General features: G+C 34.6%; 1 protein-coding gene across 1 annotated transcript; it reads right to left on the reverse strand.

The window, feature by feature from the left end:
• Nucleotides 1–12996: 12996 nt before the first annotated feature.
• LOC100924132 (activator of basal transcription 1-like) lies at nt 12997–14038 on the reverse strand. The gene has a single exon (XM_003766460.3). It carries the CDS (start codon nt 14012–14014, stop codon nt 13205–13207), a length of 810 nt encoding a protein of 269 aa, XP_003766508.3. The 5' UTR covers nt 14015–14038; the 3' UTR covers nt 12997–13204.
• Nucleotides 14039–22039: the final 8001 nt, after the last annotated feature.

Here is a 22039-nt window from a genome sequence, read left to right on the forward strand (position 1 = left end):
GTACAGAAAATTATCTGAGAGATCTATTAAAAAAAAGTGTGTGTGGGGGGGAGGTATTTCCAGATTGCAGAATGTTTGAAGTGGATCATTGACAGTGTCATTGAAGAGGTGACATCTGAGTTGTTTTTTCAAATATGAGAATATGTTTAACAGGAAAACAAAGGAAAAAAGAACTTTAGGTGCAGGGAATCAGAGAATCAGGCAGAGTTTAAGAGAAAGAGAAGTTCAGTTTATATTGATTTTATTTTCAATTTAGGGAAGTAAAATTACTTAAGGAAGAATGAGATGAGACAGAAGAGCAAATATAGTCCCACACTATATACCTTTAATGACAACCAAAGAAATTTGAGCTCTATAGTACAAAAATAACTGTGATATAGAGGAGAGTGAGATAGGGAGCTTTTATGTTATTTTTAACAGATGAGCTACACAAAAACGTCCATAGTAGACATAAGAAAGATAAGTCTGACAATGGTATGAAATATGAGAAATATGGTGAAAGGTAAGAAGACATTCTTCTGTGATGAGTCAATCAACAAGTATTTAATAAGTGTTTTCTTTTGTTTGTTTTTTAACAATGTTCCTTACATTTTGTTTTAGGTACTGAAGATACAAAGAAAAGTTAAAAACAACTAAACAAAAGCAATCAACCAACCAAATAAAAAACTCCTGCCCTCACAATTCACAGTCTAATGAGAGAGATAGATGACAGATAATTAGGTACTTAAAAGAGATATAGGGATTAGATGGAAGGTATTCACAGAAGAGAAGGCATGAATATTTAAAATGAGATTAGAAAGACTAAAAATGGGGAAACTTTCCTAAGAAGATGGAATTTGAATTAAACATATTAAAAAAGAGTTTGCTATCTCATTGAAGGGGAGAACATGTTGGCCACATAAGGAAAGAAAAACAAAACTTTTTTTCCAGGGCCTGTGAAGTTATGAAATAATCTTTTAAATCACTCAGCACTTGTCCTAGGAGTGACAAGAAGTAGCATGTTCAACAGACAAGGAGGTGATCTGACAGCATCTGTTGTCTCTCCAAGGGACAGATATACTTGTCTGGATTTCCACTCCCTCTATGCCTTGTGATGGCCATAAAATCTAATTTCCTAAGCTCAAGAATGATTGTTCCTTCCTTCACAGTGGCCCTACTTGTGTTTCTCACTGTGACTGAAAGACGCTTTCAATCTGAACTAGAAAAAAAAAAAGTAGAGTAGTTTCAAGTTTTCTATTCAAAACCAAATAAACACTTCACATCAAAAAGAAGGGATGCCAGCACTCTTTGTTCCTCAGAGTAAAGAGTTTGCCATCCTTAAATTTTCCATTCTTGGCTCTGGCCTCTGAATTGTATTTATAAAGCCAAGATTGTCTTCTGATTTATTTTCTCAAATTATTATTTGAAAGATCATTGCTAATCTCTGTCTCTGTGTGTCTCATATTTACATGTGTGTATAGATGCATAGAATTCTAAAATATCTCTAATAGCCACCTTACCACCATATCACTGAACTCCTTTAACACAGAATCCCAAACCATACAACCCCACTTGCAGGGTCAGCTGTGACCTCTGGAATGGTCTGATTCTATGCAAACATTGTAAGAAAGTTATGGTCAGTAGTTTCCAAACTCACTGCTTCTGATCCTGCTCTCATCCTGGCACTCCAAAGTCCTTACTCACACACACATTTCCCTCCTTCTCTTGATTGGTTTTTCTGAGTACAATATCACAATACTGTATCATGGCCAAATAGACAAAGTGCTGGGTTTCCAGTTCTAAGCTATATGACCTAAATTCAATTCCACCTCTGATATTTAGAGGCAAAAAAACAATTTCTCAGTCTGTTTCCTCACCTATAAAATGGGATTGCACTTTTTTTTTTTTTTAAAGATCTCTTCATTTCTATGAGTTGATAATTATATTGAGTTTGGAGTGTCAAATTGTTCTGGTTCTTCATATTTGTTTACTAAACCTATGTAGAATTATTCATAGAATTTTAGAGTTGAAAAAAACTTGCAAAAAGTAGTTTAGTTCAGCTCTTCAATAAATGCAGCAGCAGTAGTATCCCCTAAAAAGCAAAAATCAGGATTCTATTTGGATATTTCTAGGATCAGAGTGCTCATTACTTCACAAACAGCCCATTCCAGTTTTTCGACTATTTTAACTATAAGAAAGCCCCATTTGTATTGAGCTCACATTTTCCTGCTTTCAATGTTCACCACTTAGTATTCTTTCTCTTCTCTGAACTATAAAAAAATAAAAAGAATCTCCTTTTGCAGATCCAGCCTTTTCAATACCTCAAAAGTATTTTACAGTTCTTTATAGTTTTCACTTCTTCATTCTAACCAGTCCTACTTCCTTCACATAGTTTTTACGTAAAAAGGCTTTAAAACATTTTACCACTCTAACTGCCTACCCCTAGAAATGCTTTTTTCTTGTTCTGAATGAAAAATATTGGCCAAACACAATAAAGCGTTCCAGATGGCTTCTAACAAGGACAGCCATGTCACACTGTTGACTTACAGACAACTTCAAAACGCTGATTTTTTTTCCTCATATAGAATTACACACTTCAATGATGAAAATGTCCTCATAGAATTTCTATTTTAACTCTTACACAAATAAGAATCCTCCCTACAAGATACCAGAAGTATGAAAATACATTTGTTTTTACTTAACAATTTCTAATGGTAAAAAAACCCATTGCCCCTTAAGACAGAAAATATTGAGTTAGATCAAATTATTTGCAAATTCACCTTTATACAACATCTATATCTGCTCCTTTGCAATTTTCACTCATTTCCCCTTCTTTTGTTCTGTGAGATCCCACTTCCACATAGCAATATTTCAAAGTCTTTAAATCAGCTATTATGTGCTACCTTAGTTTTCTCTTCTCCAAGCTACCATTCTGCTTTTCTTCCATTGAAGTTTATGATCTTAAGGACATTTGCCATCCTATAAAATTTCCCTACTATATGGTCAGTTTTTTCTAGGTTCCATGAACTTCTGAGAAAAAAGTATACTCATTTCTGTCTTCATTCATTTTTTCCCCAAACATCTATCATACCTAACTTTTCTAAAATACTATTTACCTCCTTAACTTCTTTCTTATTTATTTTGTGGTTCAATTTAACTAGTTCTGAGAGAGCACCTCCTTAACTTCTTTCTTATTTATTTTGTGGTTCAATTTAACTAGTTCTGAGAGAGCAAGTTTGAGATCCCTCACTATTATCCCTAACACTTGGTCATTTTTTTGTATAGCTTCCATGTACTGTTGAGAATAAAAATATTCCTTTAAGTCTCCACTTAATTTTCTCCAAAGGAATATCATTTCTAACCTTTTTGGGATTCTATTTACCTCCTTAATTTCTTTCTTATTTATTTTGTGGTTTGATTTATCTAGTTCTGAGAGAGCAAGGTTGAGATCCCCCAATAATATAGTTTTGCTAATTCTTGCAGCTCTCTTAACTTCTCTAGGAATTTGAATGATATACCACTCATTACATATATGTTTAATATTGTTATTACTTCATTATCTATGGTGCCTTTAAGCAAGATGTTGTTTCATTCCTTATCTCTTTTAAGTAGATCTATTTTTGCTTTTGCTTGATCTGAGATCAGTATCACTACCCCTGATTTTTTTTTTTTTTTACTTCATCTGAAGTATAATAGATTCTACTCCAATCTTTTACTTTTATTATGTGTGTATCACTCTGCTTTAAATGTGCCTCTTCTAAACAACATATTGTAGGATTCTGGCTTTTAGTCCAATCTACCATCTTGGATTTGCCCCCAGGGCATCAAAATTATTGATCTATCATTCCACCATTCAAAATAATACTCAGCTTTCCAAAATTTTATTTAACATATATACAAATGATTGAATAAATTAATTTGTTAAATATTTAACCTTTTTTCAGTTATTGTGCTGAGTCCTGGGAATACAAATGCAACTACTTTCATCAGTCTCTGTTTTCAAGTAATTTACATTCTAATAGGAGAAGACAATAGATATAAAATAGTAGGAGATGTAAAGTAAAGAGAAAATGTAGTGTCATGAGTTGGAGAAAACTGAGATGTGATATCTTTGATCTGAGACTAGAGTAGACAATTTAAAAGTTTATGAAGCTGAGTCTGATCCCTAGTTAGGGGAACCTTATTACAGGCGAAAGAAAGATAAAGAGTCAAGATAGTCAAGAGAGAGAGAAAGAGAGAGAGAGAGAGACAGAGAGAGAGGAGAGACAGAGACAGAGACAGAGAGACAGAGACAAGAGACACAGAGAGAGAGACAGAGAGAGGTGGGGGCAGGGAGAGATAAGGAGGGAGGGAGAGAAAGATAGGGAGGAAAGGAGGGAGGAGAGGGAGGGAGACAGAGACCAAGTTGTGATTTATTGCTCTAGAAAATATACAAAGTTTTCCAGCCCTTTTAGCTTTCTCTAGTCAGATCAACCTTTGTTATTTTCACAGAATAAAGACCAATGATAGAAAATGTTTAAAAATGGTTCCTTCCCAGAGTATCACTCAAGTACTTTATCACATGAGGAAGTAAATTCCTGGAAAATTTACTAATCAAATGGATATATAATAAAACGTTTGAACTAAAATGAGCTTCTAACAACAAATTTTATGAATGCTCAATTAAGTATTTAGAAAATACAATAGAAATAAAGGATTTTAGGGGAAAAATATTACAAGAAGAGTGAGAGATACTCGGCTAATCTGAGCAATTCTTACATTCTATGAACAGCTTGGCATTGGTAAAGAACTATGTGGACATTGGTTGAGAAAACCAACTAAGGAAAAATATAGTGAATATATATATATATATATGTATATATATATATTCATTATATATATATATATATATATATATATATATATATATATATATAGCTTATTAGCTATGAGTTATAGAAAATTCTTTTCATGTAGTATTGAGAATCTAGGGTAGTTTTCTGAGAGTGCATTGGTAGTGGTGGTGGGATGGTGGTAGGTTCTTCAAATAAATGGAACTTCTGCTATTTTTCTCATTTTCTAATATTCCACAGATTTAATAAGTATTCTGTACGTGTATCCAAATCACTAAAAAAATTCTAAATAGTAATAAACTCATAATAAACATAGCAATGAAGAACACCATGCAGTGTGAACATCGATGCATTTATCAGCTATTCTGGGTACAATAATTTAACCAGTTACAAACTCATCTCATTACTTTTATCCAAACCCACATCAACATATTATCTGAAATTATATATAATTTGAAAAAATCGAAAAAGAAAAAAATATATTATCTGAAATTATATCTGAAAAAATATCATTCAATATCTAGATGCATTATGTACCATGATACTAATGACAACTTCTCAGTGCTGCCAGATTCTCTGAGATCACCCTGTAGTGTTCCATTTTCACTCAAATCTAATCTTTAGTTGTCCTGTAGACAACAGTTGAGCTTATTTTTTTCTTTCCCCTCTTATTTTTACAGATCAAGTACTCATTTGCCTTCTTTTATTCTTTTATCTATTCTGTTTTCCATGATTCTTTAAAGATCAACAGTAGTAGTTCTACTCAATTAAATCAATAAGCATACCTATTAGTTCCTTCTCTATCCTGGGATGTAATTCATCCTCCTGAATTAATATCAGCTAAATGTCAGTTATTTTCAGTTATTTCCAACTATTTATGACCCCATTGGAAATTTTCTTCAAAGATGTTGAACTGGTTTTTTGCTTTCTCCAGATCATTTTAAAAATGAGAAAACCAAGGCAAATGGAGTTAAGTGACTTGTCCAGGTGTCTAAGGCCAGATTTGAACTGAAGAAGATGGATCTTCCTCCTTCCAGACCCTAGCACTATATCCACTGTGCCATCTCACTTTCCCAATTAGCTAAATATACCTTTACTTTTATTTCTTAAGACTCCATATCTCTTTTTAATAGTTTTTAATATTGTAGTTTGATATCATTTACTTCAACAGAGAAGATGGACAAAATATGGACACAGAAATTCTTTCTCTTTGACATCTGTTTAAATTGTCTCGAATTCCATATAGTGAGCCAATTTCATCCTTATTTTTCATTTGAACATGTCTTTCCAAAGGACTTCATGCTATCTACCTCTTTCCCTGGACCTCAGCAATCTAATTCTCTTCCTTGATCTGTCTTGAATGGATTAACTAGATCTTAGATTCTATTCTTAGCTTTTACCAATTAGTATTTGTGCTTTACCGAACTTTCTATAGGTTCTTCTGTTTCTTTGACTTCTTCTGTCATTCTCACCTGAGAAAATTATATTCAGCAAGCCTTATAATAATATACCATTGTACTTATTCCCATATTTAGGGAGACTTTGATGGCCATCATAGATTTAATGTCATTTTCTACTGTTTCTCTACCTGAACCAACCATCTAGTTTCAAACCCCTGCTTATGACAGCTTGCCCTCAAGTTGCATATGATCAAGATATAAAGATATAGTTATTTTGAAGTATAATTAATGTATCAAGATATTTGCTGAGTAGAATAGACAAATGCCAATATTAGAATAGAGGAGACAGAGCAAGAGCACAGTGGCTGCATTTGCCAATGAATGTTTTTCAGCAAGACTCAATTTGAACTGGTCTGTACGTGATCCGTAGGATTTACCTTGACTGAAAGGAGAAGGATAGAAATTAATAGACAGTTATGGACATATATAAGATGTTTTTGAAGAGCAGTAAGTAGACCACTTCCCATTAATTTTGTTAGTTCAATATCAGGTCTGAGTTACACTTTAGTATTAATTAATGAGTTGATTCTTTCCATTCTTGATGAAAATAGTCCTCCTGGGGATAGCGTGGGGGTGGGACACATTTGACTGAACAAGTGTATGAAAGATTTTGCACATAGTAGAAAACATAACTGTTGAATTAATGAAAGAATGAATGATTGGCAATAAGAGGTTAATACAACATAACCTCAGCATTTCTGCCCCATGCATACTAAAGAACAGAGATTACAATAGTCAGGAATAAGGTTCACCTATAGTTTTTATCTCCTACTTTTTGTCTACACAATCCCAGCACAGAGCCTCTTTTCAAAGAGCAGAACTCATCTCAGCATTCTATGACTTTGGTCTTTGACCTTTGAAATCTTATAGATTTAAACTTGGAAAAGACATTAGTGATATAGACCTACCCACTTATGTTACATATAACAAACTAAGATAAAAAGTACGGAAAATAATGAATAGCTCAAGTTTTTGAGCTCAGTTCCTATGACTTCAATTATATCCTTCATTCCATTGAACTATTTACCCTATAATGATGAGACAGATTACAGCCCAAATATCTATTTTGATCTTTCTGCTTTTGCTGAATCTTAGGAACTTGATTTCTTTTGTATTTATAATGCTCCATCTACTTATCCAGATTTTGAACCCTGGTCTTTGATTCATCTTTTTTTTTTTTTTAATTATTTTCATATGTATTCACATTATCAATCAGTTAACAAGCATTAAGTGCTTATTCTGTGTGAAATACTAATAACTATTATTTTATTATCATTATTATTATTGTAGGGGGATGTTGATGTCCTGTGTGCTATGTATATCCATACTGGTGTCTCTAAATGTGGTTTTCAGGGAGTCAAGGATAGGTATCTTCTCCACCCAGTTGAGAAAGAAGACATTAGGGCTTGAAGCTAAACGTCTCTGCTCTTCTCAGAGAGAGAATTAGCATAGAATTGTACCTATTTGATCTATGAAATATTTTTAGTTTAGGGGTATATTTTTTCATCTTCAAGATGAACTCCTGATGACTATCTTTCTTTTTTTATCATATTTTTATTATTTTATTTTTAGTTTATATTTCTCTTTTTATTAGGGATTTTCTTTTAGAGCTTTCTCAATTAGGAACCTAATTTCTTGCTTTATTTATTAAATTTTATTTTAATGGTATATATATAATTTTTCCTGTTACATATAGATGGTTTCCAACATTTATCTTCATAAATTTTTGAGTGCCAATTTTTTTTTCCTCCCTCACCTGTTACCTCCTTCCTCCCCATGCTAGCAATCAATCTGAAATAGGTTATATATGTACATTCATTTTTAACATATTTCCATATGTAATATTAGGAAAGAAAAAATCGAACAAAGGAAAAAACATGAGAAAGGGGAAAAAAAGAAAAAGGGAGGGAAGGTAAAAATAGTTTGCTTTGATCCACATTCAATTTCCTCTTTCTGAACATAGATGACATTTTCCATCCAAAGTTTATTGGAATTGCCTTGGATCACAGAATTGCTGACAAGAGCTAAGTCTATCATAGTTGATCATTATATAATTTTGCTCTTGCTGTGTATAATATTTTCCTGATTCCCCTCATTTCATTCAGCTTTAGTTCATGTAAGTTTTTCCAGGATTTTCTGAAATCAGCTTGTTGATCTTTTTTTTTTTTTTTAATAGAGCAATAGTTATTACATTTGTATATCATAACTTGTCCACTTATTCTCCAATCAATGGCTATCCACTCAATTTCCAATTCTTTGACACCACAAAAATGATGCTATGAAAATGTTTGTATACGCAGGTCCTTGTATCTCTTTTATGATCTCTTTGATATACAGACCCATTGGTCTGTATGCCATTGGTGGCATTATAGAATTTCAAAGGGAATGTACAGTTTTATAGCCTTTTTGGGCAGAGTTCCAAATTGCTCTTCATAGTGGCTGGATCAGTTCATAACTCTATCAACAATGCATTAGTATTCCAATTTTCCCACATACCCACTAACATTTATCATTATCTTGCCTGTCATCTTAGCCAATGTGATAGGTGTGGAGTAGTATCTTAGAGATATTTTAATTCACATTTCTCTAATTAATAAAGTATTTTTATGAAGAGATGACTTTAATTTCTTCACCTGAAAATTGTGTATTCTTTGATCATTTATCAATTGGAGAATGACTTGTATTCTCTGACTCAATTCTCATATATTTCAGAAAATAGGCCGTTTATAGCTAGAAGCACTGGCTATAAAAATTGGTCTGCAGCTTTCTACTTCTCTTATAATCTTGAATATATTGGTTTTGTTTATGCAGAATATTTTTACCTTAATGTAATCAAAATTATCCATTTTGCATTTCATAATGTTCTCCATTTCTAAATCTTTTTTCTCCAAAGATTTGACCAATAAACTCTCTTACTCCTAATTTTCTTATAATATCATCTTTTAATCGAGATCATGTCCTCATTTTTCCTCATTTTGGTATAGGGTCTGATGACTTTCTTAATAAGGAAAGATTATCCCAACCTAAATACTCAACCTGATACCTTTCCCTTTAGATGCCAGTTCCAAAATAAATACCTATAGCAAATAAATGCATTTATCCAGAATAATAGCCAACAGAAATCAGAGAAAGTACACATAAAAAATTATGTAGCAAATAAATATATATATACTCATTAAATAAGCTTTCCTTTTGAGAGTAAGTTGAGAGAGACAGACAGACAGACAATGACCGACAGGAAGAGACAGGAAGAAACACAGAGAGACATACACATAGAAACAAAGAACACAAAGAAAGAGAGACAAAAGAGAGAGAGTCTGGAATGATATGACTTCTAAAAGCTAGATGACAGAAGACTAGAATATCTTTTTTTTCCAGTTCTTACCAACTCCTCCTGCTTTACATGTAGATGTGAGGCACTGAACAATCAATCTTCTCCAATGAGAAAAGTTACTAATGCAAATGACTCTTTGAATTTGGGATTATATCATTATCATCAATAATAAAAAAAATAATAATAATAGTGATGATGATATAATAACCATAGAAGCTAATAACTTTGGGCTTGAAAAGAACTTTGTAATTATTATCATATTTGATGCTCTGAGCAACCATTGGAGATAGGTAACATTATCATGGTGAAAGGCTTAGAGAAATTAAGTGACTTTTCTAGGAATAACCAGCTAGTAAATGTATGAGGCCAGATTTGAACTCAGTTATTTCTGACTCCAATGTCAGTCTTGCCACTCTAACATTTAGCTACTTCAAAGAAAGTTGTAGGACAATCCATAGTCTTCGGAAATATATTATAATCAATGATACAAAATATAAATATCAAGATACATCAAAGTATATAAAAGATATACTCAAGAGTATTTAGAAGAAATCTGAAAGGGGAAGGTATTAGCAGCTGGATGATTAGGTGATACTATGGGTGGTGAGATTGAGATGAGTCTTGTTAAAAGTAACCCAAGCAAACTTAATTATGTAGCTGAGTGGGCAGAATATTCTATGTACATAGAATATAGAATATGTAAATAGAGGGAAATAATTAAAAAGCTACAAATTTCACTGGAGTATTGTTTTGGAAGATCTGTAAATAGGTAAGTATAACTGGGTACTAAAATGAATGGAAGAGAATAAGTATAAGGAGACTGTAAAGGCAAGAAGCTACCAGACTATGAAGGTCTTTAAATACAGAGATAGAGAGACAGATAGACAGATTGACTTGATTTGTTCTAGAAAGTAATAGGAAACCATTGGAGCTGATTTGTATTGTTTTAGCTTGGTTGACACAGATAGAGCTAAATTTTATAAAAAGTTTCTTGGCAACTAAGTAGAGAGTAGATGAAAAAAGGCCTTATTCTCTTGATATTTCTAGGCACCATTATTTGGACCTTCTCAAGATTACTTTTATGTTCTTTTCATTGTATTGACTAAGTTGGATGCGAATTTTAGGTACAGATGTACCATAGTTTTGCTGAAATAAAACAATGTTTTCTATTTTATTTCTGTTACTGTGAGATCCTCATAATTTCATCTCGGCAGGAAATTATTTTGTTTCAGGAATACTACTAAATATTCACTATATCTTTCTTGATATAGTGCAACTCATAGGTCAAATTCCATTTTTTATAGTTTGCAGACTATTTGTCTAAATGAATTAGCTTATATGTGCTAATATGTTAATATTAAAGCTAATATATGTTTTGCTCATTTTATACTTCATTCTAATGACATAAAAGGCCAAAATCTTCATGCAAAATATTGAACTCAAGATGTTTTGAAGGAAACCAGGACTTCCTAAAAGGCACAGATGAGAAGAGAGACCATTCCAGGAATTAAATTCCAGAATTTCATTCTAAGAATGAAATGGGGGAAGAGAAAGAGAGTGAGAAATACTTGATTATAAAAAATGTGAAAAGAAATGATGTGTAACACTGGAAAAGACAGAATATGCAGATGAGAAACCTGAAGTAGGGAGATGATTTCCTTCGAAAATCACAGAATTAGGTGGCAAAGAGAAGATCCATTTCAGCTGTCCTGATTCTGTCTAATATTCTTTTTTACCTTAGCAGAAATTTTTTTTGAAAGTATAAGAAACTGAGAAGCAATATCAGGAAAAAAGAGAGATTAACCTGTAATTAAAAGATCTCTAAAATATTAGTCATTTTAACTACTTCATATCTGTAAAATTTGGGAGAGATTAAAAAGAAGGGGGATTAGAAAGGAGAAGTGACACAAAACCTGAGACAGAAAAAATCCTCATACTCAAAGCAAGGAATACCTAGAGCTAAAAGTGTTCTCATGTGTGCTGACACAGTGATAAAAGGAAAAGCTACAGAAATACTACTGTGAAAGAAGTGGATTTGTAATGTAGTTATTTATTAGAGTATTAAATATTAATAATAATTATTAATAATAACCTTACATTTATGGAGGGCCGTTCCTATCTGAAGAATTTCCAAGTGCCCATTTGAATTTAAAAGGCTTGGGAATATATGAAATACAAAAACATTAATTAAAACATGGACCCCATTAAATATACACTTCTTTAACCAACAAGAAAAAAAAAAAAAAAAAAGAAAGCATTCAGCCATCACTATTAATATTCATCTCTAAGAAGTATCAGATTTCAGGCAGTTTATGGATCTCATGGCTTTCCAGCTCTACTACCTAATGTCTTTCATACTTAAAGAGTTAGTGCTCTGATTGTTCTCAGCAGGGATACATTGGATATTCTTCTCCTTTGGGGCTCCTGCCTTGCTGGGTTCTTAGTTTTGCCAATTCACTTTTGGTCATCTGTGACCCCGCAAGCTGTAGTCCTTCTAATAAAGGGTGTCTAGTTCTTTAATGATGCAGCCTGAGACATGGGATGAAGAAGTCAGGTAGGTAGTCGATCCCTAGAGATTGTTTGAGTTGTGCATCTCCTTTTAGCGTAGTGGTTCTGAAATCATAGAGGATTCACTTGGTGAGTGTCCTTTTGTGTGGGTTAGGAATGAGGATTTGAACTTATATACACCAGCAGCCCACTTATCTAAGATTCATTATTCTGAAACCTTCAGTCCTCGGAACAAAAACCACAAACTGGAAATGAACAAAAGGATCTTGGATGAAATAGACGTCACAAAGCTAACATGCTGAATCATTGAATTTTGCTTTGTATATAAAGTCCTTAGAGATATACTAAGAGTCTATTTACTTAACAGTTAATTGGAATAAACTTGGTTACATAGTTTCCTATTCTACGATAGATTAAATAAATTAGAAGGAAAAATGAAATCCAGGAGGAAAGGATGCTATTAGTCTGTGAGTGAAATCCATTATCATCTATCATTAGTTTTGAGATGGATCTTAGTGATCATCATGTACAACCCACCCATATATAGATGAGTAAATTGAGAGCCAAGAGAATAGTGACTTACCCAAAGTCACAATAATATACATACACTTTGAAAATGAAACCGCAAACCAAAAAGTCCATGTGGAATTAGGGTGTTTAATTGCTGTTCAGTGAAGTAAAAGATATTCATCCTGAGGTTGTACATTGATTAAGAAAAAGGTCAAATTATGCTCTGGTTATTCTGCTTAAGGAAGAGAAGTTGGGAATATAATTTCTTTCTCTCTTTTTTTTTTTTTTTTTTTAAGCGGAGATAATTGGGGTTAAGTGACTTGCCCAAGGGTTCACATTTGAACTCGAATCTTCCTGACTTCAAGGCTGGTGCGCCACCTAGTTAAAACTTTTTTTCTCCCCCAATGGCAAGATTTTATTGTTTGAAAGGAAAAAATTACATCCTGAAGTTTGTCGAACAAACGAGTAAGTGGAAGGCTTCAAATGGGCAGAAAATCCAGAAGTGAACTGGATCTACAGCTCCACTTTCTGCGGGGTGATCCCCAAGGGGCTGAGATTACCGAAGTCAGTTTCGCAAGCGCTCAGGCTGCAGGACGGAAGATCTTGGCTAGCAGCGACTCGTTCGGCTGAGCCTTCTTGGCAGACTCGGGCATCTGGAGTTGCTGGTCCCTGCCCTGGCCGGGCTGAATCTCTTCTCGGTGCTTCCGGATCTCCATCTCCGTGGGGCGCTGGAGGAAGCCCCAGCTCTTATCCGCCGCGACCGATTCCTCCTGGCCCGCGGCCAGCGCGACTTCCGCCTTCTCCAGGAAACGTCTGCCCTTCTCCACGCTCCGCAGGTAAAAGTCCGTTTCGCGCTTGGCCTGGGCGACCTCGGCCCGGAGGCGCTGCTGCCTCCCCTGCCGCTCACAGGCCAGGCGCTCGCTCAAATGGCTCCACTTGAATCGGTGCAAGTACTTGAGGTTCCACAGATCGTACCGGAAGGGGCTTCGGCGCTGGGCGCCCATGGGCGTGTGGTGCAGGCTGGCCGCCACCAGCTTGGCCACCCGCTTGTCCCGGAACTCCACCCAGCCCTCGGTGTAGTCCTGCCCCCAGCGGCGGCAGCTCCGGGTTTTCCCCGCTCGGCCCGATCGGGCCTGCGGCTGGAAGAAGACGCGACCGATTTCGCCGTGACCGCTGAGCAGGTTCCGCACATGCAGGGGCCGGAAGCGCGGCGGGATATGCCCCAGGTACAGGATGCCGGGCATTACTCGCTTCCCGTCACCTCCGAGTTCCCCTCCCGGCCCCGAAGATGCCGGCGCGAAGTCGGGCTCGGACTCGGGCTCGGGCTCCCGCGGAGAAGTCACGCCGAACCCTTCGGTGCCCGGCTCCAGTCTCGCCGCGCTCAACGCCATCCGGGACCAATTTAAGGGTTAGGATTTTTAAAGTGTGCAAATGGGTGAAAATGAACAATGCTTTACTGCTTCACTCCTTAGTTATCTTGGAAATTCACAGTCTGTACTGAAGCACACGCCAACAACAGATAACATCAGAGGCTATTATTGTACCAACTGAAAAGCAACCTTGGAAGCATTACCAAAGTGATAAAATAGGGATCGGGAGCTGTACTTTTAATCACAATTATGTTTCTATTTTGAAATATGCCAAATCACCAATCCATTTTATACCAAGTTGACTGCTTACCCTACAAAATTACAGTGTCTAACTTAAATAAGATAATATTCATACTCCTAAATTGATCCCAATATATACCTCTGCCCACAGAGAATATTCCAGATCCTTTCTGCTTTCCTCAAACCATCCATCCATATCTTTTCCCCTTTTCGCAGCTAAGAATTTTTACTGAGAAAATTTGAGGCTATTTGATTTGAATTCCATCTTTTCCTCTTCTCTTCATCTCAATCTCCCTAGTATCTCTTCCAGTTCTCTTCTCTTTTCTTTCAGTTTTTGATAAGGTAATCTTTCTCCTTGATTATAGGATCATCTCTACATATTACATTAATCCCATCCCTTCCAGTATTCATCATTAGATTGCCCCCTCAAATATCTCTTCTTCCTTCCTTACCATCTTTACTCTATCTCGTCTCTGTCTCTGTCTCTGTCAGTCTCTGTCTCTCTCTCAGTCTCTTTCTGTCTCTCTGTCTCTGTCTCTCTCTGTCTCTGTCTCTCTATGCTTCTCTGTCTCTGTCTCTGTCTCTCTCTCTCTCTCTGTCTCTGTTTCTCTTGTCTCTCTCTGTCTTTCTATGCTTCTCTCTGTCTCTCTCTCTCTCTCTCTCTGTGTCTCTCTCTGCCTGTCTCTCTGCTTCTCTCTCTCTCTCAGGAAAAGTTACCACCTAAGAGATGGGAACCTGGGTTCCTTCCTTCCTTCCTTCCTTCCTTCCTTCCTTCCTTCCTTCCTTCCTTCCTTCCTTCCTTCCTTCCTTCCTTCCTTTCTTTCTTTCTTTCTTCCTTCCTCCCTTCCTTCCTCCTTTCCTCCCTCCCTTCCTTCCAGACAGCCCAGTTTTATTCTGAAACGATCCCTCAAGATCTCCATAATCCTTCTTCTACAAAAGACTGTTTCACTCTTTTCCAATAAACTTCCAAACCAGAAGCTGAAAGGCAGTGGAGGAAAAAAATAGAATAAAAAAAAGGGGGGGTGGGGAGAGGGAGAGAGAAAGTGGGAGAAGAAAGATTAATGGCAGAGAGAAATAAAGATGGAGATGGGAGATAAGGAGAGAGAAGGGATTAGAGAGCAGCAATGTCTTAAAGTATGTTCAATTTTACTTTGAATTATTTAGTTTTAAGGAGGGAAAAGACTGTCTAGTCTTTCCTTTACACACAGTGTGGTATATTAAGAAAGATGTTGGATTTGGATTCCTATGAGCTGGGTTTCCATTTTATATCTTGCCATCACTTGGCTTTGGGAACATAAGGAAGTTAACTAAATCTCTCAGATGCCGTTTCTTCCCAAGTACAATACATATAATAACAGTTGTAATCAATCAAGAATTTATTAAGTCCTTATTATGTGCTAGGTGCTAGGAACTAAGGTACAAAGAAGGAATTACAAGCAGATTGCCTTCATATATATATAAAACATATATATATATATATCAGTTATATGCATATATACATACATACCCACACACACATACACACATATATATATATATGCCAATTACAAAGAAGGAATCACAGATTGCCTTCATATATATATATATATGTTTGTACAGTAGTTAAATACAAGGTAGTTTGGAAAGGGACTTAACATGGTAATATGGTGCTTGAGTTTCACCTTAAAAAAAAGCTTTGTATGACATTGAAGATGGCCAGAACAAAAAGAGGCATAATCAACAACAATAATACTTTATAAATTTCAAAGTTAAAGAAAGTGAGATATTGTCAGGCAGTATAAATCTTTTATCCTCAAGTATATGTTGAAATTATTTTCAACTTGGTTGTAAACTTCTTGGAGGCAGCAACTATATATCTATATCTCTATTCATTTACATATGAAGCTATTATGATTCCCTAGGATTTAATATGGTGCATTATTATGGTAAATACTGGTATTGATGAATGAATAAATTATTAATACATTACAATATGTACAAAACACAAAAAATAAGAATAGCCAAGCAAGACAGTCCCTGGTCTCAGGAAGCTCACATTCTAATGGGACAGACAACACATTTATAAAGTTTCAGCTATATGTCAGATAGGTACCAAGGTCCCTTAGGTATAGTAGTAAAGTACATAGCAATTCATCTTCATTTTTATTATATTTGGGCTATTAACAAATCAAGCGTCTTGAGTAATATAAAATATACCTAATGTTCCAAATATGTTGGATTTTTAAAAATAAGTATGCTATAAATTTGTAAATTTTTGAAATACGATGTATGTATTATATCTTCTAAATAATCTTGCAGAATTGTTAGTATGTGAAAAATCTCAGTCTACAATTTGGGATTCATATCATTAGATTCTGTTATTGATAACTCTTGTAATAAATAACAATTCTTTCATTTTTTAGATTCTTGTGACTAAAGTACCAGAGATATTTTATTTAGAGCAATTTTACATTTCAAGAAAAATAACCTTTACTTAACACGAGCCCAGGATTCTTATACAAATGTTCTATAAAAAGCATATCGTAAAAGATTCAAAATTGAAACAAATTTTAAATAAAATGAGCTACGTAGATATATTGTGCCTATTACAGTGGAGAATGTGTTTGACTTGGAGTAGGGAGACCTGGGTTTGAGGACCTAGGGCATTTACTAAATTTATTGCCTTAAGCAATCATTTAGGCTCTCTTGGTCTTAAATGACTAGTCTGTATAATGAAAGGACTGGATTCAATGATTTCCAAGGTTCTTCTGACTCAAAATCTATGATCCTGAGAGATATTCCTGATATATTTTTTCCTCAATAATGTTTTATAATGTCTATTAACGCATCTTCTTTAATAACTTTCCACAAGTAAATTCATATCAGTTGAAGATGGTGACATCAATCTATAGTATGTCCCTCTAGAGACAGATAATCGGGGACACACACTATTAAATGTATTATCACTAAGGGATTTCCCAATATAATTAGCATTCTCTCCTGAAGGTCCTATTTTGAGTGTACTTGTATTACTTAAGCCTCTCAGTCAAATTCAATTAGCAAACAAACATTTTAAAATTTTTATTCAGTCATCACATTGAACATTTAGGAATTTAGGTGCAGTGTAGGGAAGGCATAGTGGAAGGAAGAAAGCCAAATAAATCTCATATGACCAAATGCACTACTTAAAGAATCAGAAAAAAATACTCTATCATGATGGGGCAGTGGACTTTTTGTTATTATTCAGTTATTCTGTAGTGTCTAATTCTTTATGGACCATACTGTACATGTAAAGATAGTTTAATGGTTTGCCATTTTCTTTTTCAGTGCTTTAAGGAAAAGTATCTCGCCCAGGATGACACATCAAGTTAGTATCCGAGGTTAGAATTGATTTCAAGTTTAGCACTCTACTGGGCCACCAGGGGTTTATGCTGTGAGAGAATACTCTTGGGTTTTGATGAATCTGTGACTCTCCAGGGCACACAGATTGTCCCAACATACATGATAAGGCAAAAAACAAATCTTGGATATTCTCCCTGTTAATGTAAAAGTTTTCTCTAATCCTAGTCAGTGTCCTCCTTCACCCTCTAATTTATTACCATCATATTACACCTCTATTGCCCCAGAATTTCTCATTTCAGACTTTGTTCTCTTCATTCTCTATCAAAAGACCCATTTTGAATTTTAAGCAAGAATAATTGCTTGCAAGCAATGCAATAAAATCATTATACAGAATATTGAAGAAAACTGTACTATATTTCACCATTTCCTATATATATATATATATACACACACATTTTCTTTTTATTTCTATTAGGAACTATATATCTCCCCCCATCCCTCAAAATGTGAAGATACTCAGAGAAGACAATGCTTTAAATTATTTTTTTCTTGTATACACTCAAGTAATCCTCACCTTGATAACCACATTGCCATTGCTCCCTCTACCAAAGCCATATCACAAGACATGTCCAAATACATTTAATTCAGGTAGATAAATAACAGTAAGTAAAATATTTCTGAAGTTCACAAAGAAACCTGTATTTTTGCAAAGATGCCAAAAAGAAAGGAAAGGAGATGTGAAGGCAAACTACCAACTGCACATTATGTGAATGCTATTAACTGTGGGCATAGATTTATAGATCTGAGAACTAAAAAAAAAATGTCAGCTCTTCTGACCCAGACACTGACTTTCAGGTAGAAATGACAGTGAAGTAGAAACTACACCAGCTCAGATTCAAGAAACCTTAGAGGTAGCTCTTCCAGTGTCAGTAACAAACATTTTGACTTTGAAAGATTCTTTTTTTTTCCTTTCCTAAGCTTAGTTTTCTGATAAGCATTATGAGGATGTGGACCTCTAAAATCTTTTCTAGCCCCATTCTGTACTATTGGTAGCCCTATTTTTTTGTTACAAGCAGCCAAATAGTTTTGAATTTTAGAGACAAGCAAAATAAGTCATATGCTGATAGTGTAGGAGGGACACTAAAACCTAATTCTTTTATCTCTCAAAGCAGTCCTTTTTTCCTAATACCTTATACTTCCTTCAGGGATAAAAGACAAAGGAAAGGAAGAGGGAGAAAGACCTAAAAGTACCCATTATATACCAGATACTAGAATCAGCACTTTATAAATAGCTCATTTAATTTTGACAACCCTAATTATGATGTCTTTTTTTTAGTTGAGGAAACTGATGCAAGCAGATTAAATGATGTGATCAGGATCACATAACTAAGAAGGGTCAGACACTAGATTTGAATTTCTAAGTCTTCTTGAATCAAGGCTCAGTGCTCCTTCCACTGTGCCAGTTGGTGGACCATTCAATAACTTGCTTATGTTTGCATTTTGGAGGACTGATTTTGTCTTTTAATTAATAACAGGTCATTGATTATTTATGATGGAGTATGATGATTTATGGAGTAACAGCTGCATGGAGAGAGATCTTCACTATATGATGTAAGAGAAACAAAAATTAATGGAGAAAATATCTCTGGTTACAAAAAGATTATGCTCTGGGTTGAGTTGGGGACAAAGAGGGAATAGAGAGCACACACATATTCCACAATAGAAGAATAAAATGATATCAAACTGCAAAACATAATTATATAGGTATTTCAGCAAATAGAGCTCTGGATCTAGAATCAGGAAGAGCTGAATTCAAATCCATCCTAAAAGACTTACTAGCTGTCTGATCCTGGGCAAGTCAATCTCTCTTTGCCTCACTTTCCCCATCAATGAAATGAGATCAATAATAGTTACTATTACTCCCCAGAGTTTTATGAGAATTAAATGAGATCAATAATTGTAAATTGTAAAATAATTGTAAAAATCAAAAATTGTAAAATTGTAAAATGGTGCCTGACATGTAGTGAGCACTATGTAAATATTAGTTGTTATTATTACTAACATACCAAATGTAGAATCAAATCAAAGAATGAAAATCTATGAATTTTACTTTTTCACTTCCTACAAATTTCTTTAAATCTCTGTAAAAGGTGAATACAAAAGTATTTATTCTTTTTTCTTTTGAATTTACCATAAGATGGGGATGGGAACCTATGAAACAGCTTCATGGCCTCTGAGGAAGCTCCCTAAGCCATGATTTCTTTTCACTTTGAAGTTAAGATCCCCACTTCTATAGAACAGCTTCTACTTTGGCCATCCATTTGTTTTTGGTAACCATGTCTTCTTTCTCTCTCATATTGGGATATTCTTACCCCAAGTTTCCAAGCTCTCTGTTACCTGCTATATGTGCAATAAGCACTGGAGTAGATTTTCTAACAATTTAAATATTCTTATTTCTAGTAAGCACAGGAAAGCACAGTGTCTTGAAATTTTAAACAAAAGAAAAAAGAAAATTGCTTATTCAGTCTTGGGAATGTGTAACCCTATTATTCAATTAAAAATAGAATTAGAGTTCAGCCTTGTTCTTCCTAAGTTTCTTCTATTCTTTCCTTAATTCTTCAAGCTATTATTCAGTTGGTCTCAGTCCAATCTGGATTGAATATTCAATTAAATTCCCAAGAATGGCAGATTCAGGCTGGCAAGAGTGTGCAAATGCTTCAGAACATTTTAGAAGCTGGCTCTTATGGTTTTTTCTCTGCCTGGATTCCAGAGATTTTATTCATGGACTGAGATTATCATGAATTGATAGTTGACTACTTCATTTTCACTGGAGAGTTCAATGGCTCTGGATTCTTGAAAATCCTAGTTCACCTATAACACACTCTACCCTCTTCACTGATTTGCTTGAAATAAGTTAATTATTTGATGTTAAAATGTTAAATCTGACTCTCCCCTTCAATTGAAGCTTATTTCTAAACTAGTGTCTGGATTTATATCTAATTTTTAAAAAGTCAGAAGCCAAGTGAATCTAATATTCTTTTCATTGTGTCTCTCTTATTTCTTGAAAGAGGAAAGAAAGAGTCCTTTTAAAGGATTTTGATTTCAAAACATTGATATAGAATTGAAAGATGGTATAGTATTTTGAAATTGAAGGAAAAACAGATTATATCAAGACTAAAATTCTAGTTTATTTGGTAATTGACTGTATGATCTTAGGAAAATTACCTAAGGTTTCTGGATGTATTTCTTTAAAATCAAGGAGTTGAACTAGATGAATTGGGAAGGAACGTTCACATTCCAAATCTATAATCCTGTTCTAGAAAATCCTAGATTCCTATTTCAATTCAGAGGGATATTTATGATAATCAATATATTTCATAAATAGCTATATATTTCAATGGATATGTATACCTTTCCTAACTCAGCTTAATTCTATAAACATACTCAATATATCTTTCCTTACTTATCCTTCAGGTTCCTGTTTCTCTTAAGTGACTGACTTTCCTCAAATTATATATTGACAGGTTTATAATATATTAAAATACAATTGTAAATATATGGCATAAATATGCAAAAGGTAGATGCTCACAATACAAGCCCATGTTCTCTGTGGTCAGAACAATTTTTTTTTTTCTGTAGAAAAACAGTTTGATCAGTGGAAAGAATACTGGGATTGGAAAGAAAAGACTTGGTTTATATGCTTCTTTCTTCCAGCTAACTTCACCCACATATAGTAAGTACCTCAAGGCAGGCATGTATTTTCTCTGAGCCTCAATTTCCTCAGCTACCAAATGGGGTCAATAATATTCAACCCTACAAACCCAAAAAGACATTGTGAGATAAAATATGTGAACATACTCTTTAAAGTATAAAGCCTTAGGCAAAAGGCTACATATGAATAATAGGGCATTAAATTGAAGAATGGTAAAAATCAAAATTTCCAACATATCTTCATTCATGTTAGTCTAACTTAAAGAAGCGTAAATGTGCATGAGTAGGAAAGTTTAACATGGATTCGACTTTCCATCACTTGCCTTGGCAGCTAGGGAGTGCAATGGATAGATCCTGAAGTCAGGAAAAGCTGATTCACATCCAGTCCAAGATACTGCATAAGACCTGGACAAGTGACACAGCCTTGCTTCTTTTTCTGTAGAATATCTTCCCAGTTTCCTTATCAGTAGAATGAGCTGGAGAGTTAAGTGGAAAAAACATTCCAAAGCCACAAAAAACCCAAATGGGGTCATGAAGAGCTGGCCACAACTGAAACAACCAAATGACATTACTAGTTTAATAATATAGTGTTGAACAATTGAATGTCACTTTCCATGATTTATAGAACATAGAATACTTTAGATAGCAGTGGGATTTAGGAAGGGTGATCTCTCCAATCCAAGGGCTACTACATATTACTTAGGACAGTTTCATGTTGTAGAATAAAATAATTTTAAAATATTTTATCTACAGTGACCTCAAGAATAGGCAGAA

Source organism: Sarcophilus harrisii, chromosome 3 (assembly GCF_902635505.1).
Source record: "Sarcophilus harrisii chromosome 3, mSarHar1.11, whole genome shotgun sequence".
NCBI classification, from domain to species: domain Eukaryota; kingdom Metazoa; phylum Chordata; class Mammalia; order Dasyuromorphia; family Dasyuridae; genus Sarcophilus; species Sarcophilus harrisii.

Coding starts and splice junctions, on each gene's coding strand:
- LOC100924132 (XM_003766460.3), bottom strand. CDS start 14,014: ATGGCGTTGAGCGCGGCGAGACTGGAGCCGGGCACCGAAGGGTTCGGC.